We start from the raw sequence: 15,796 nt of genomic DNA, 5'->3' as shown, positions 1-15,796 counted from the left end.
ATGAGGCTTGTGTGCCTGGTATAGTGCCCTCACATGAGATTGGTGACCCTGATGCCCTGCCAGGGTAGGATAATTATCTCTCCAGTGCTCTCCATCTGTACTTCATGGCATTGATACCTTATGCCATGAAAGGGGGTTCTGCCCCAAGTGCCCTGTCCTGGTGAGAGGTTTGTGTCCTAGGTTCACTGGCAGGAGATCCATGCCCTGGCATACGCCCTGCTATAAGCTTTTGCCGCAGTGTGTCATATGCTGGTTTTGCTACATTGTGCCCTTCCGCTGCCTTGGTATGCTTTCGCTGCCCCTTGGGTTCTGTGTCCTGCCTTGGCAGGCATTGCAGATCCCTGATGCACAGCTCTCGCTCTCTGCCTGGCAAGTGGTGGCTGTTCTGGTGCCTGGCCTGGTAGGAGAACAGTCCAAGGTGAAAGCTGTTATCCCTATTGCCCTTACCCTGCTCTGAATGGACAAAATGGAGATTGGCATTTCCGGCACGTTGGCTCTGCACGGAGCTCGCTGTCTCTGAGGAAAGTCTACTTGGCCTGTTACAAATTGTATCTATTGCAGTCAGTTGTGGCATACCTGTTTAGGGACACCGGAGTTTCTATCCCATGCAATAAAAAAGATAAGGGAAATTATATTTCTTTAAAAAAAAAGCTAAGTTAAGCTAAGGGATACCAGTAAATACCAAAAGCCAACTCCAAGATGCGAGTGTTGTGAGTTTTCTCTACAGGAGTTCAGCGTAAATGATTTAAAAAGTACATGCCAGCAACGGCTTCCAACAAAAACAAAATGTAACAGGTCCATTGGAGTGTTCACAAGTGCACAGTGCCCGTCTCCTGAACTACAAGGAGGTGGCTGTCCCAGCTGCCATGGCCTGCCCTGGCAGAGTCTGCTGTCTCTGACGTTCTGCCTTGTGTGCCCAGTGGCACATGTAGGCCCTGGTAACCAGCTGCTATATTCCATGCGCTTCTCTGGGAAGTGGTTGTTGCGCCCACGATACTCCTTCCCTGATATGTGGTCGATATACAAGGTGACATTTTTCTGCCTCGGTGAATGTTAGCTATTTCCCGGGCCCTGCTCTTGTGAGTGGTTGCTATGTCCCTCACCAGCGTCACACAGTTCCTAAGCCCTATTCTGGTAACAAGGGCCTGTGCCTGCTCCTGGGGCGGGCTCGAGTCTCTGTTGACCGTTCCCTGGCGGGCGGCTGCTGTCCCTGGTGCCCTGCCAGTGCCCTCGCGTGCAGCGGTCCCCCCAGTTGCCCTCCGCTGGCGCGGCGTGGCTGCAGCCTGATGGATGCGCGGTGGCCCAGCAGCACCGCCTCGCGCCCGCCTCCCGTGGGGCGTTGATGGATGAGGCCTGTGAGTGGAAATAACAAGGGACAAGCGGCACAATTAGAGGCCGCTCCTCAATCACTGTGACAGGCCCGGAGGAGGTGGCTACTCACCACCCCAGAGTACCGAGAGCGCTCACCCGGGGCAGCCGCTGCTGCGAGGGGTCCACTCCGCCGCACGAGGAAGCGGGAGAGTGGGGTGGCGGGGCGGCACTCAGAGGGTTACTAGACCAGACAACCAACCCCCCACCCAGCCCCGGGAACACATCCATCTGCCACTGTTTTAATGGGTTATTAAGGGTAATGGTTTGGTAATGGGTTATTATTGTACACTTTCATTTATTTTCCCTCTTTCGTTTATTTTCCCTCTTGTGCCAAGCATTTACCCCCCCCATCCCCCTCTTCCACGTTCCCGGAATGAATCTGCAGTATTTTTTAATATTCTCCTGTCCCAAGGACTGCAGCCAGGGACATTAGGCATCTCTTAGTGAGCCTAATATAGCAGTGTTGCATCCTAGGCAGACAATGTCCTTTTAACCTTTTATTTCAGATTTGTACTTCTATTACTCATTTGAACAGTGTGATTTTAAGACCTGGCTGGCAACTTCCTTGGCAGGTGTCATCCTCACCAAAAACATAAACCTAGGGCCTTGGGTCAGCCTCCTAAAATCATTGTTTTGTGATTTTCAGCTATTGCCACAAGAATATAATAAGTTGCATTTTTGATTGAGAAGGCACCCTTCTCAAGCAACAACCACAGTCTGTGTCAGGCTGAACAACAAAAAGTCACTGAATTAACCTGCGCCTAACCCTCTGGAAGCTGGGCACAAAAACAGCCACGTTTAACTTAGAGGCACTGTGCTAACTATCTATGCAGCCCACATACAGTTATAAAATGAAAACACAACACAAGAGATATCCTACACCAATTTAGAAAAATGGAATAAAATTTAATCAATACAATGAGACCAAAATGACAAAAATTCAATCAGTAGAGCTGTAGATTTGCAAATTTAAAGGTTTAAGTAAAATTAGCATCAGAAAGTAGGTAGTATCTGGTTACAAAAGACTGTGACGCAGTCACAACTTCAGGCTGACTGCGATGGAGTACAGGCCAGGTGGATGGATCATTTTAGCCCCGCTGAAAAAGTTACCTTCTCAAAGTTTAGCGCGCAAAGCTCAAAACTTCAGGATTTCACAGGAGGACCTCAACTGATGCCGTTGCTTATCGCTTGCAACCCTGCAAACTTTTTTCCTAGATGAGTTTAATTTGCATTATTATTTTCAGGTTTTTTATTTGTTTCAAGTTCCCAGATATAGCCCCCCGTTTTTTCAGTCCGGATGATCCAGATATACATGTTATTATTGTTTATTTGCATGTTTACTTTTTCAGTATGGCCGGGTGGTTCTATTTTTGTTTTTAGATGATGTCGTCATCACGTACAATCACGTCTATGATGGGTGTGCCAATGTTCCCCGTGAGATTTATATCCTATCCGCGGTCCCAGGAGGGTTTCTCTCTCTGACCTGGTATCGGTGTATTTCCATCGCCGTGGGAGCAGTGGCTGGTTCTGATTGATACTTTTTAGGAATTAGTTTTGTGTATATTTTTTGTTTGGGTGAGGTGCGCGGCATACAATTGCTAGATTGTGTGTCCTTGTGGGATTTTCAATCTGCTTCTGGCCGCAGGCTGGTTTGTTTATTCAACCAAATTTCGGTGCTTGCCCATTTCTTTGTAAGCTGTGTTGGGTTCTGATAGATATTTAATAGATATTATTACTGTGGTCAATTTATTGTTAGGTTAGGCGTAAGGTAGGATGTTATCCTTCCGCATAGCAGTTAACAGTTAACTTTTTTTGTTTCTTTACTTTTGGTGTCCTTGTTTAGTAGCAGGAAACATCCATTTCGCTTGGAGGTAATTTTTATTACCCACTTCAGTTGTGTGAAATGCTAGCATACCATTGTTGTCTTGAAAGGCACCAACGTTGAGTCAATAGGTATGATTCTCCACTTAGCACTTTTAGTGAGATTGCTAGACATCTACGTTATTTAGATGTAGTAATTGGTTTGTTCTACTCTTTTCGATGCAGGAATTATACCCATTCTATTGGTCCTTGAGTTCTATTAGATTTGGGTTCGAGACATCTTGATGTAGCACCGATAGGAATATGAAGATTCTTTGTAATTTGGGCATTGAGTGTTTGGCATCTTTCCTTTGGCCTTCTGGGTAACAGGGTGTAGCTAACATACATTATTATGCATGTTCACATCAGGATCTATCTATTTATTTTTTTCTTCTTTCCTTTTTTCTTCAGTGCACTGTTGCACTGGTTACTTATTCTATGCAGCAATACATTTTATGGGGAGCACTTTGTCTTATGTGTTTTTCATGCACTGTTTTGGTCTATTTGTGTTTCAAAGGGAGCATGAGGTACCACCACTGGTAATTAGCCCTTATATTTATTTGTTTTTCATATTATAGGATTGTGTCCTGAAAAAGGTGCGTGGCCAGGGAGCCACTTAGCACCAAAACGCATGCTGATACTGCAACAACAGATTTTAGACACTAACAACAGTTGTTAGCAGAGATCCTCGCATAATTATTACTGTTTCCTAATTTAAAGGAAGATCCCTGGTTGCCTTTGATTGTTTTGATATATTTTATTGTATTCTTATCAATTACATTGTGAACTTGTTTGATTTATTAGATTTTGATGATCAGGTTATGTATTTGTTCATGAAAGATAATAATATGTAATGCAATTTTGATATCTATTCTATGTTTGGAGGGTATTTTTGATGTTCTATAATTGAAGTCAATCCTGATCTGGGGAATTCCAGTTGTATATATAGTTTATTTGGGAGCGTATGGTTTTTGATATGTGGTAAAAAATGGTTTGATATATGATGGGTGGTATGGTGTGTGAATGAATTGCTTGAATGATGTGTCTTTTTAATGCAGGGGGGCTGATACTTATGTTAGCTATGTAAAAGACAATTCTGTGTATATTTATAGATCAGTTGCAATATCAAATATTTTGTTCCAATCAAATTTATATAGTTTTTCTATCATCTAAGTTTTTAGTGTTTTTTAGGATTCTTTATGTGGAATCAATATTTGGAGGTGGGGGTCTTTGTTAATTTATGTTTTGATTTTTTTTCCTGTCTCACTCCAATATTCTATGAACTAGGGAGCCCTTTCCTGTGATTTTGATCAACTGATGCCAGCCAAAGGTCCAGGACTTCTTTTGGATCAGGAACATACTCCAGCAGGTGCCAGTGAGGCTCAGGCAACTTCAGTTGCAGGTTCAGGCAGGTCCATTTGCCGGTGTAGGTAGGGCCAGTAGCAGCTGGGCAGTTGGAGGGGGGCTCTGGAGCTCGTTGTGTGCCTGTAGTTCAGAACAGCTGGTCAGCCTACTGTCACTCTGGTAGTCCTGGGAAAAAGCAGGGCAGGCCTCAAACATCAGGACAGGCTTCTGAGGGTACACAGCAGACTTCAAGCTGCAGGACAGTCCTCTGGTAGCAACAGGACAGTCCTCTGAAGTACAAAACAGGCCTCAAGTACAAGGCAGTCACTCTGGGCGTCCTCCGCAGGTCGAGGGGTGAACCGATGAGTGACTCCAGAGGTCGATTATTTACACCTGGTGCCACCTTTTGAAGTGGGAAGGGGGAAACTTCTAGTCCACCCCACATCTGGTTGTGGAAAGTTCCCTCCTTCCCCTTTCTTACCTTGGCTAGGCTTCAAGTGGTCTAGGGTGACAATAGGCTGGTGTCAAGTTCCTTTGTGAGTAGGCTGGAGGCAGCCCTTTAAAATGTAAGTTGGGTAGGGAAGAATTAAGTTAGTTAAGAAGATTTCTGAAGCACGTGGCTACCAAAGAAGGGACCTCCGGTGCTGCTCACAGGAGAGACAAGCAACGGCGAGAAACATAGATCTACATTCTAGCTAGAGAACAGCCAGGTCTTTAACTGTTTCCAGAAATGTAAGTGATTTTAAGTCTTTCTGAGGCAGAGTGGCATAGAGTTCCATAAGGTCGGGGCTAAGACACGAAAAGAGTGGTCTCCCAATCTGGCTCTGGCATGATGGGGGAATATGAGCCAGGTTCAGATCAGTGAATCGTAGTGATCTGGAAGCCCTGTAAAATTGCATCAAGCTATTTAGACTGGTTGCTCCTTGCTTGTATAGGAATTTGTGGGAGATACATAGGGCATAAACATTGTGGTGGTCATTCTAAGTTTGGCGGGCGGCGGTCGCCGCCCGCCAAACTTACGCCGCGAATTGGCCGCTCCGCGGTTGGGGGCCATTCAGACTTTCCCGCTGGGCCGGCGGGCGCCCGCCAAGGGAGCGCCCACCGGCCCAGCGGGAAAGGCCCTGCAACACAGAAGCCGGCTCCGAATGGAGCCGGCGGTGTTGCAGGGGTGCGACGGGTGCAGTTGCACCCGTCGCGATTTTTACTGTCTGCTATGCAGACAGTGAAAATCATGCTGGGGCCCTGTTAGGGGGCCCCTGCACTGCCCATGCCAGTGGCTTGGGCAGTGCAGGGGCCCCCAGGGGCCCCACGACACCCGTTCCCGCCATCCTTTTCCTGGCGGTAAAAACCGCCAGAAACAGGCTGGCGGGAAGGGGGTCGGAATCCCCATGGCGGCACTGCTTGCAGCGCCGCCATGGAGGTTCAGCCCAGCCAGGGGAAATCTGGCGGGAAACCGCCGGATCCCCTTTTCTGACCGTGGCTTTACCGCCGCGGTCAGAATGGGCTGGAAAGCACCGGCAGCCTGTTGGCGGTGCTTTCTGTCGTTCACAGCCCTGGCGGGTTTTACCGCCAGGGTCGGAATGACCCCCTGTATGTTTTCCTATAGATAACCAGTGGAGCTTATCCAAGAGTTGGGAAGCAGAGCTGACTTTAGAGAGAGAAAAACAGAAATTTGGCGGCAGCATTTTGAACAACCTGCAGTCAGTTCAAGTAAAATTTGTTTGCACCCAGATATAGAATGTTGCAATAGTCAAGATGTGAAATGACCAGAGATTGTACAATCGGTTGGCATAGTTGAGAGGGTAAATTGCCAGAATGGGCTTGAGGCTCCTTAGGATGCCAAAACAGTGTCTGGACTTGGGTTTCAAAGGAGAAAGATTTATCCATCCACACCCCAAGGTTTTTCACCACTGCTTTGGGTTGGGGGTGGGAGCCCTATTATTTGTGGCCACTATTGATCACTCCAAAGATGAGTGTGTCTGCCCAGCAAGAGACTCTCCGTTTTATTGGCATTGAATTTTAACAGCTGTCATGCATCCAACCGGCAACTGCTGTTAAACATTTCTTGAAGTTAATACAGCCACTGGTTGACTCCGTTGACAGAGAGAAAATCAGCTATTTATTGACAGCATATGACAATACTGTGATTCCGAAAGATTTTACAACCTCAGCTAGGGGTCTAACGTAAATATCAAAAAGGGTGGAGCTGAACGCCGAACCCTTTGGGATACCATGTAGTAGTGCTCTACGGGATGAGGCAAAAAGGGGAGATATAGCTTAGAAAGAACACTCTTTTAAAAAGGAGGCAAAACAGGTCAGGGCTTTGACTTGTACTCCCAGCGCACTAGTAGAATTGTATGAAACACAGTGTTGAAGGCCGAACTTAAGCCTGGAATAATCAGGGCCTCGGATTTGCCAGCATCTGAAGTTCTGTTAAGGGCTTCAGTAACGGTTAAAAGAGCAGCTTCAGTGCTCTGGGTTAGTCTATAACCATTTTGAGAATCAGCAAAAATTTGGTCCGTTCTAAACATGTGGCTGGGAGATTGTTAACATGTTTCTCCACAACCCGGGATATAAATGGCAACAGGGAGCTGGGATGATAGTTTTCAGGCTGAGTGGCATCCTGTGAGTGCATGTTTAGAAGAGAGATAACCTTGGTCTGTGTCCATGATATTATTTCTTCAGCAGTGCTCAGTGAGAGGTTGTCTAATTCTGGAAAAATATGCATAATGCACTCCTGGAATTTTAGTATGTAGTCAGGTTTTAATCGAGCGCCCAGAGATCCCGATTTTACCTGACGCATTAAGGTGGAGATAGTATTTACGTCAAGGAGGGCCAACTGGTTCAAGGGTGCTTTCTGCGTAAGGCTAGTCCCTATATGAAGAGAGTGAGGCTTAAGGTTAACCCCTGTGTCAGGAGAGGAAGGCTTGACTTCTTCCTCTCCCTTATTGAAGTGACGATAGATGTTGTTGACTTTATTAATGAAATGATCAGTGAGTTTATTGGAGTTGCTATTAGAAACCTCCGCTAATCCGGCAGTGGATGTAGGTTTTGACAGACTGGTCACAATGGAAAAGATTTCCTTAGAGGGATTACTGTTAATCTTAATTTTCTCTGCAAAAATGTCGGCTCGAGCTCTTTTGATCAATTTTTGGTAGCATTTGATCGCCTTCATGTAATGTGCTTTTGTTATAGCATCGTTGGATTTTCACCAAGAGTTCTCCCGTGAGCAGTGTATTGTTAAACTAAGCAGTTGGGGGTTGCTTTCTAATACTACCAAACTTAGTGAGAACAAAATGATCTAAGACAGAAATAAACCAGGCTTTGGTGGATAACTCTGCCCATTCTAGAATAGTCTCTAGAGCTCAGATTCACCCATCCTAGCAAGAAGGCCCTCTCCCAGTTATACTGAGGCCCTATTGTTCACTCTGTGAGCCCAATATTCAGTCCAGATAGGGGACCAATTAACAGGGCCAGACATCGGAAATTCCTAGAGAGTCTCAGAAAGGTTAGGACAGGAAAATGCAAACTTTTTAGAAGTGGCATTTTCAAAATTGTAATAAAAAATCTGGTGTTACCATTAAGGATGATTTTAAATTACAATTCACCTGAGTCCAAACACGATATTTCTACCTGTTCTCAATCAAAAGTTAGTTCTTATTAAATGTAATAAGATAACTCAAGGTTACGTTATGGGAGAGGTAGGCCTCACAGTAGTGAAAAATGAATTCAGGAGTTTTTCACTACCAGGACATGCACAACTTAAAACACACGTCCTATGCTTTAAATTTAATGCACCCTGCCATATGGACTTTTTCAAGCCTACTTTATGGTTGGCTCACATGTATTAAAAAGAAAGTTTAGGTCTGGCAAAATGTTTATTTTGCCAGGTTCAATAGGCCGTTCAGGACTGCACTACAGGGTGCAATTGGAAGCATGACATGTAGTTTAAAAGGCTACTTTTAGTGAGTGGCACAACGAGGAATGTTGCCTACTAATTTCTGGAGACAACCTCACAGCATTTCAAAATGACAAAGAAGTGATGGTAATCATTTGAGGAAAATGCTTACCGCACTGATCAGAGTGAAGCCCAGTGAGGTGTGCCTCTCTGCCATCTGGAGAAGGCTTTGATCGTAGGCAACAAGACCTTCACAATAGAGTGCATTTGACAATTCACTGAGGAAGCTCACTTTCAGGTGCATGGTGAAACTGCCAACTAGGTCTGCAACACACTCTCTTCAGCTCCCAGGGGCAGAAAGGTTTGATGGTATTTTCCTGGTGTTTAATCAGCAGTTCTAAAATAGGCTCTAATGATTCATCCCTCAACAATCTCTGCAAGTAATGAACCGTTTACTTGCGAGTGTCGGTAATTGTGTGGCCTACCTGTGCATTTGGTTAGCTGATTCACATTAGGAAACTTGTAAATATACATACAATTAACAAATGTAAATACACGCAGTTCACATTTTCCACTAAGTAACCTTCAGGCCCAAACCCCTTTTTTTAACCCTTGTTACTTGAGCAGGAAAGAAATGGATAAGTTATTGGCAAAACTTGAGTATCTGTGCTTTCCTGCATCTCAGAATGGACTCTGGTTTAGAGGGTGCTGGGGTGTACTGAATTCTCATGATTTGCTTTCTACCCAGAAGACCGCAAAATTGTGTGAAATTACATAAAATGCAAAAATTACATTTAGCATTATATTTTGTCCTCTGCTCTAGAAAATTAGACAAAAACGTAAGTGCCATGAACAGCCCTTCACGTTCGGATAATTCGTTATATTCCTGTGCTGCCGCACTAAAGTTTTGCCACAAGCACAGCATAATTATGCAACGTGGCGTCACAGCATAATTAAAAAAAAATCTGCATAACAAGGGAAACGCAAAATTTTGCGAGATTTAGTTGATGTAATGTCCTATTACTTACCGGTAATCTTCATTACTCAAGGTCCTGTTGTCCTCGTCCCATTCATCACAAGTGGAGATTATTTATCTCCACGACAGAAAAAAAGAACAACAGGAATGGTGGATCCCCTGTCCCCACCCCCACCCAGGTAGTACTTAAGCGTACTTACCCAGCATTCCTACTAAACTACCAAGCCACCACAAAAGGCCGGCAGTCCGGGAGGGAATGCGGGGGTGATGAATGGAACGAGGACAACAGGACCAGGAGTAATGAAGATTACTGGTAAGTAATAGGACATTACCCCCAGGTCCCTCTAGTCCTCGTCCCATTCATCACAAGTGGAGCATACCCACGCCAGCCGAACCAACCTTCTGAAAAACGAAGCCAAGACATGAACCAAACCACAAAAAGGGGGTGCACACCAACCAAGCCGCAACCCAAAAGTGATACATGGAACAAAGGAAACAAAAAAAACAAAAAACATACAACAGGGCAAGAACAGAACGTCCCCAGAAGCCTTTGGCCAAAACCAGACACAGCACGCAAAACATGCTGTAAACAAACAATCCGGACAAAAAAAACGAACAGAAGCCCAGGAAATCACCCAGCAAAGGACCAGAATGGACACCGCCTGAAGTGCAGCCCAGGAGACACACGCACCCCAAGGAGATCTGCCCAGAACTCCCTGGAGGAGGTACCCCAGACACCACAGAAGCAAGCGGAACAGGGTGCCGGAAGCAAACCGCTGAGAGAAACCCCAAAGACCTGTCCCTGCAGAGGCAGCCCCAAACGGATACAAAGAGAGACACGAAGTCCGAAAAGACGCTGAAGGGACCAAAGACAACCGCATGGCCCATAGCACCACCCAACATAGACCTATAGATCTCCGATGCAGTCTCCGCATCCGCCACCAAAGTGGGCAAATCACATCATGAGAGGAATGGAACCGGGAAGGAACCGCAAAGATAAGGAAAAGCCCAAACGCCACACAACCCCACACCCCAGGAAGACAGAAAGGGTACACAGGCCAGGAGGACACACAACACCCTCACCAGAAATACCATGTGGAAGTTGAAAAGGCAACCACAACAGCACACAACTGTCCAAAAGGAGCCAAGACCAAGGGCTGCAGCACCAAGGGCAAGACCCAGAAAGAAAACAAGGCTGCCATAAAGGACGCTGCGAGGAGACATCGCAGCAACCACAATACCACAATACCATTGAACCACCCCCGCAGAGTCCCCCAAGAAGAAGAGAAGGCCTTAGTCACAGCCCACAGAGCGTGTAAAGTAGACACAGCTCACCTCAACTGCTTCCCAGCAACCCGAAAAACTTAGGGAAGAGAGCATTCCAGGGGAAACTGGCACAAACCAGACTTGGAAAGCACCCCCACAGAAGACAGAAGCAGAGCAGGCTACTGAAAACTCTGCACCGCACCACAAAACAGCAGTGTAGAGATGGATGTGGCAGCCAGAGAGAAGAAGCACAGGAGAGGAATCGGAGAAGAGGGAAGCAACCAAGGAGCAGTGACAGCCCTCTCTAGGAGAGTGGGAAAGCACGACCTCCAAGGCCAAAAAGGAACCACCAATAGGGCGTACTCCCATAGACCAGTGAAAGGCTAGGGAAAGAAAAAGCAAACAACAGATGAACGAACGAGGAAGCACCAACGCATCCCCCCTTCAAGCCCCCACCGTAGGAAGCGGCCCCAAACCTAGGAACTGCAGCATTGATGCAGGGAGCAAAGAGATACAGGAGGGAATACAAAACCCCCTGCTCCCTGCCCAAAAATATATCCAGAGTGATAAACAGCTCCTGAAAGGGAGGGAAAAAAACAAACAGGGAATGGGAAGGAAAATCTCCCGCCAGGTTGGTGACAGAAACCACCACCAGCCCGAATATACCACCAGAGGATGACCCATCAGAAGAGGATGAAATCTCAGGACAGAAAACCAACAACCCCATACCAATGGAGAAACCATGAGTCTCTTGAAAAGATCAGCAGGCCAAGAGTGAAAAGGCCACAAAAATAGCCCCCAACCCCAGGGAACAGGCACCCAAGGCCAAATGCCAGGGAGAGGCATGCAACAAGAAGCCCTTGCAGGAGAAAGGCCCACATATGCCACCAGCCAGGGTACCCCCACCCCAACACCGCGGGGACACCGGCAAATGTAGAAGAAATCCCTCAGAACAAGGACCCCAGAAGGCCAAGAGATGGGTCCACAACAGCCTGAGAGGGACCGAAACCGAGGGTACTGGGAAGACAGCACCCACCAGGAAGCCCAAAGGATGAGGCCATAGGTGGACCGGGATAGCACAGCAGCCCAGAAAGTACCAGCCAGGGACACCAAGGGACTGCCCTGAGAGGGTACAAGAACACCCACACAAACTCCCTACAGAAACAGACCCCAAGGAAGGCAAAGCATGAGAAGGAACCCACGGACACTGGGCCCAGCAGAGTAAAAACCAATGGGAAGGAAGAGCAGCACACATCCGTCGGCAGGCCCAGGAAAAGTACCATCACCGAGGGGAAATTCAGGAACCCGGTGACAACCTCGGAGAAGGAGAGGCGTCACCAGCAGTGTCTCCAGAACGGTGAACACCCGCAGAGCAGTGCATAACCCAAAGGCAACACTACAAGCAAAAATGGGTGTGTCAGAGACAGAAGTGACGATGGAAGGACAGGCACAGGAAAGCAGGCCGCCTAGAAATCCAGAGGAACAGCCGTGCACCCCCATGAACCACCACAATGGACCAATCCCGAAAGACACATGGCGGAAAAACATCCAATCCAATAATCAAATCCAAACCAGGCAGAAGACCCCCAGCACCAAGTCCACCCCAAAAAGCAAGCAAATGTAACCCCTGTCCCAACGCCAGAGGGGGCATGATCCCTTACACTCACAGCCAAAAAAGAGAAAGACAGCTCGAATGAAAGGCCTACGGACTGGCCGGAAAGGAGGCCATGGAGTCCAATTCTCACAGAAGACAGAAAAATACCCCAAGGGCAACCGATAGCTGGCCTGAATAACGCCCAACCAACATCTGACAGAGACACTGAAGAAACAGCATAAAACGGCTGCCCACCACCGGACCTGCACCACGATTCCTTAGACAGGAACACGGCGTGGGAGGGAGAAAAATCGGATGCCTGCTGCCCGACCCTCCAAGCCGGAAACCACCCCAGAGTCTTCCCAAAAATGCCCCCACGGGAGCAGACACAGGGGAGCCAAACAATGAGATAAAAGGCCTGACCCAGCACCGGACTTCAAAGAAGGAGAAGAAGAAATGTCCAGGGAAAGCCCACGCAGATGAGAGACCAGGGCTAAAACGGAACTTTAGGGAGGCAAACGCTTCACCTGAAGGAGAAGGAGGCAAACACTTCAGGTGAAGGAGAAGGAGGCAAACACTTTATGTGAAGGAGGAGGAGGCAAACACTTTATGTGAAGGAGAAGGAGGCAAACACTTTACGTGAAAGAGAAGGAGGCAAACACCTTATGTGAAGGAGAAGGAGGCAAACACCTCACGTGAAAGAGAAGGAGGTAAACATCTCACGTGAAAGAGAAGGAGGCAAACACTTCACTTGAAAGAGAAGGAGGCAAACACTTCACGTGAAGGAGAAGGAGGCAAACACTTCATGTGAAAGAGAAGGAGGCAAACACTTTACGTGAAGGAGAAGGAGGCAAACACTTCATGTGAATGAGGAGGAGGCAAATACTTCACCTGAAGGAGAAGGAGGCAAACATCTAATGTGAAGGAGAAGGAGGCAAACACCATGTGAAGGAGAGTGAGGCAAACACTTCATATGTGAAGGAGAATGAGGCAAACACTTCATATGTGAAGGAGAAGGCGGCCAATGCTTCACGTGAAGGAGGCAAACACTTCACGTGAAGGAGGCAAACACTTCAGGTGAAGGAGAAGGAGGCAAACACCATGTGAAGGAGGATGAGGCAAACACGTCACCTGAAGGAGAATGAGGCAAACACTTCATGTGAAGAAGAAGGAGGAAGCAAACGCTTCTCATGAAGGAGAAGGAGGCAAACACTTCATGTGAGGGAGGCAAACACCATGTGAAGGAGAAGAAGGGAAACACTTCACCTGAAGGAAAAGGAGGCAAACACTTCATGTGAAGGAGAAGGAGGCAAACACTTACGGTGAAGGAGAAGGAGACAAACACTTCTGGTGAAGGAAGCAAACACCATGTGAAGGAGAAGAAGGCAAACACTTCAGGTGAAGGAGACGAGCACAACAATGCTCCGGGTGAACAATTAGAAAGGCACTAGTGTGTGCCATGGGCTACCCTTCAATGCTCGCCCACTCTTTGGGTGAAGATGGGAGCCTCAGGCTCCACTCCGATGAAATTCCACTTTTATGGATGTACGTAGGGGTATATGTAGAGAACAAACATAGCTAGGAAGCATAGTTGATTCAGTCTGGACATACGAAGGCTGGCCTGAGGGTCTTTCCAACGTTTCCTATGACTCCTCTACTGACACCACTCTTACACCATTTTGTGCAGTTCACATAAAAACAATCCTTCATCGTCCCTTGCAGTTCTGTGACATCTACCTTGTCTACACAGTTCTATACAGTTCCCTTCCAGAGAGAGCTCAGGTATTATTCTCTACAGCGCCTTCACAGGCAGCGACCCTGATGCATTCCCTTCAGCTTCCTGACAGCCAGAGCCAGGCCACCTTCTGCATTTTTTTTGCGGGTTTTATAGCGTGCAAACTCGTCCCAAAGGTATTGGAGTGGTTTACATGAGCACCAGTTTCATTACACAATGGCACATTAATTTTTTTAGACACAGATTAAGTGATTTGCCCGGAATCACAGGATGTTGAGCTGTCGCCGGCCTAAAACCTGGCTTCCCAGTTCCAAAGTCGGCAGCTTTGGCCATTATGCCACATCCTATCCCCACTGGCTTCCCCAGAGCAAAAACTCCCACACCATACCCTGCAGTTGCTCTACATCCATCTCTTCTTCACTAATACCTCAAGCTTCCCCACAATGATCAGTCCTACACCATCCCATGCTAATCAAAACTCCCCTCCCCAACTCCAGTAAATGTTGTCTCACCTTTCGCACTGTGAGTATGCCGTCCTGTCCTTGAGAGTCGGTGTTTATTGCAAAGGCTTCAGCCCCCTCCTCGTCCAATATTGTGTAGGCCATCATAGCGTTCTCCCCTATGTCGGGGTCATGGGCCCGCAGGCGGCCAATCAGGGAGCCTGTGGCAGCTGTTTCTATCACTGAGAACTGGTACAAATCTTGCAAGAAAGAAAATAATATAACGTCAGTGGGCGATGTCTTACCATCCATTCAACACACAGTGCGCTTACCATATCACCTGGAGGCAATGGTACCCACAGGAAGATTGCCTACAGCAAGGCTTTCTACATTAGCCCCACTGCCAGCTCTCCTTCCCAACCACTCTCAGCCCGAGCTCCTACAATAGCCCATTACCAACATCTGCTACCACAATAACTCACAGTCGAAGCCACTACACTAGCTCTTTACTAATATCTGCTCCATCGATCACCCACAGTCAAAGCTCCTATACCAGTCAAATGCTAGAGCACTTACTTGGCTAGCAAAAGTTCAGAATTCTGACCATATCCACCCTTAGTTTCTTGGCAGCTGTGGGAGCAAACGATGCACCACTAACCACCCAAAGTAGGAATGTTAACATCATCTCCAATAACCACACCAAACCCCTTCGTTGTCCCCACAGCCTAGCTCTACTACACTATGAGGTGCGTTGGGATGGGTGTTCCTGTGGTTTTATTTCAACATCCAGAGCAGGCTACATTTACTTAAGTAAGGTGCTCCTTTGCAAATGCGAATTTAACTGGCAAAAGCTAACCTCTTGCTCATGGTTTAGAGGTTTAGAAGGCCTGGGTAATGTGAGTCTCTCTCGGCAAACATTGGTCTACGGGGGTAAAAACACTAAACCCTTTTTAGTCTACTAGACATGCGTAGGATAAGGAAAGAGAGTGTATGGATGGTTACATATATAGGAAATGACCCTGTCATAATTATTTCAATAGCATGTCCTCTAGCTGGCAAAGACAGGAAAATACAACAAAATGAGTTTGCTTTACGGTGGCACTCCTTTGTCTAATACCAGGAGGTAACTGTTTCTGATCCTGTAGGTAGTTCACTGTATTTCTTAGTTGTGTTTAATGGGAAGTGTTTCAGGTTCCTTGGAGTCAGTCCTCTTGACCTAACTGAACAAAACCATAGTTCCACCTGTCTTCCACCCTGTTAGTCCAGTGTGGCGTTTTCAGCCACCAGTGCCCATCTGCTGACCAGTACGAGG

At 47.0% G+C, this 15,796-nt stretch overlaps 1 protein-coding gene across 2 annotated transcripts in view; it reads right to left on the bottom strand.

Moving 5' to 3' along the window:
- CDH24 (cadherin 24) overlaps positions 1-15,796 on the bottom strand; it is a 507,414-nt gene that overhangs the window by 127,839 nt on the left and 363,779 nt on the right. For both annotated transcript variants that reach the window (XM_069238226.1, XM_069238227.1), the window contains exon 6: positions 14,557-14,744. In XM_069238226.1, the coding sequence (XP_069094327.1) occupies positions 14,557-14,744 (188 nt within the window). The remainder of the gene's footprint in view (positions 1-14,556; positions 14,745-15,796) is intronic.

The sequence above is a fragment of the Pleurodeles waltl genome, chromosome 6 (assembly GCF_031143425.1).
Source record: "Pleurodeles waltl isolate 20211129_DDA chromosome 6, aPleWal1.hap1.20221129, whole genome shotgun sequence".
NCBI classification, from domain to species: Eukaryota; Metazoa; Chordata; class Amphibia; order Caudata; family Salamandridae; genus Pleurodeles; species Pleurodeles waltl.
This window is presented reverse-complemented; position numbering and strand designations above follow the sequence as displayed.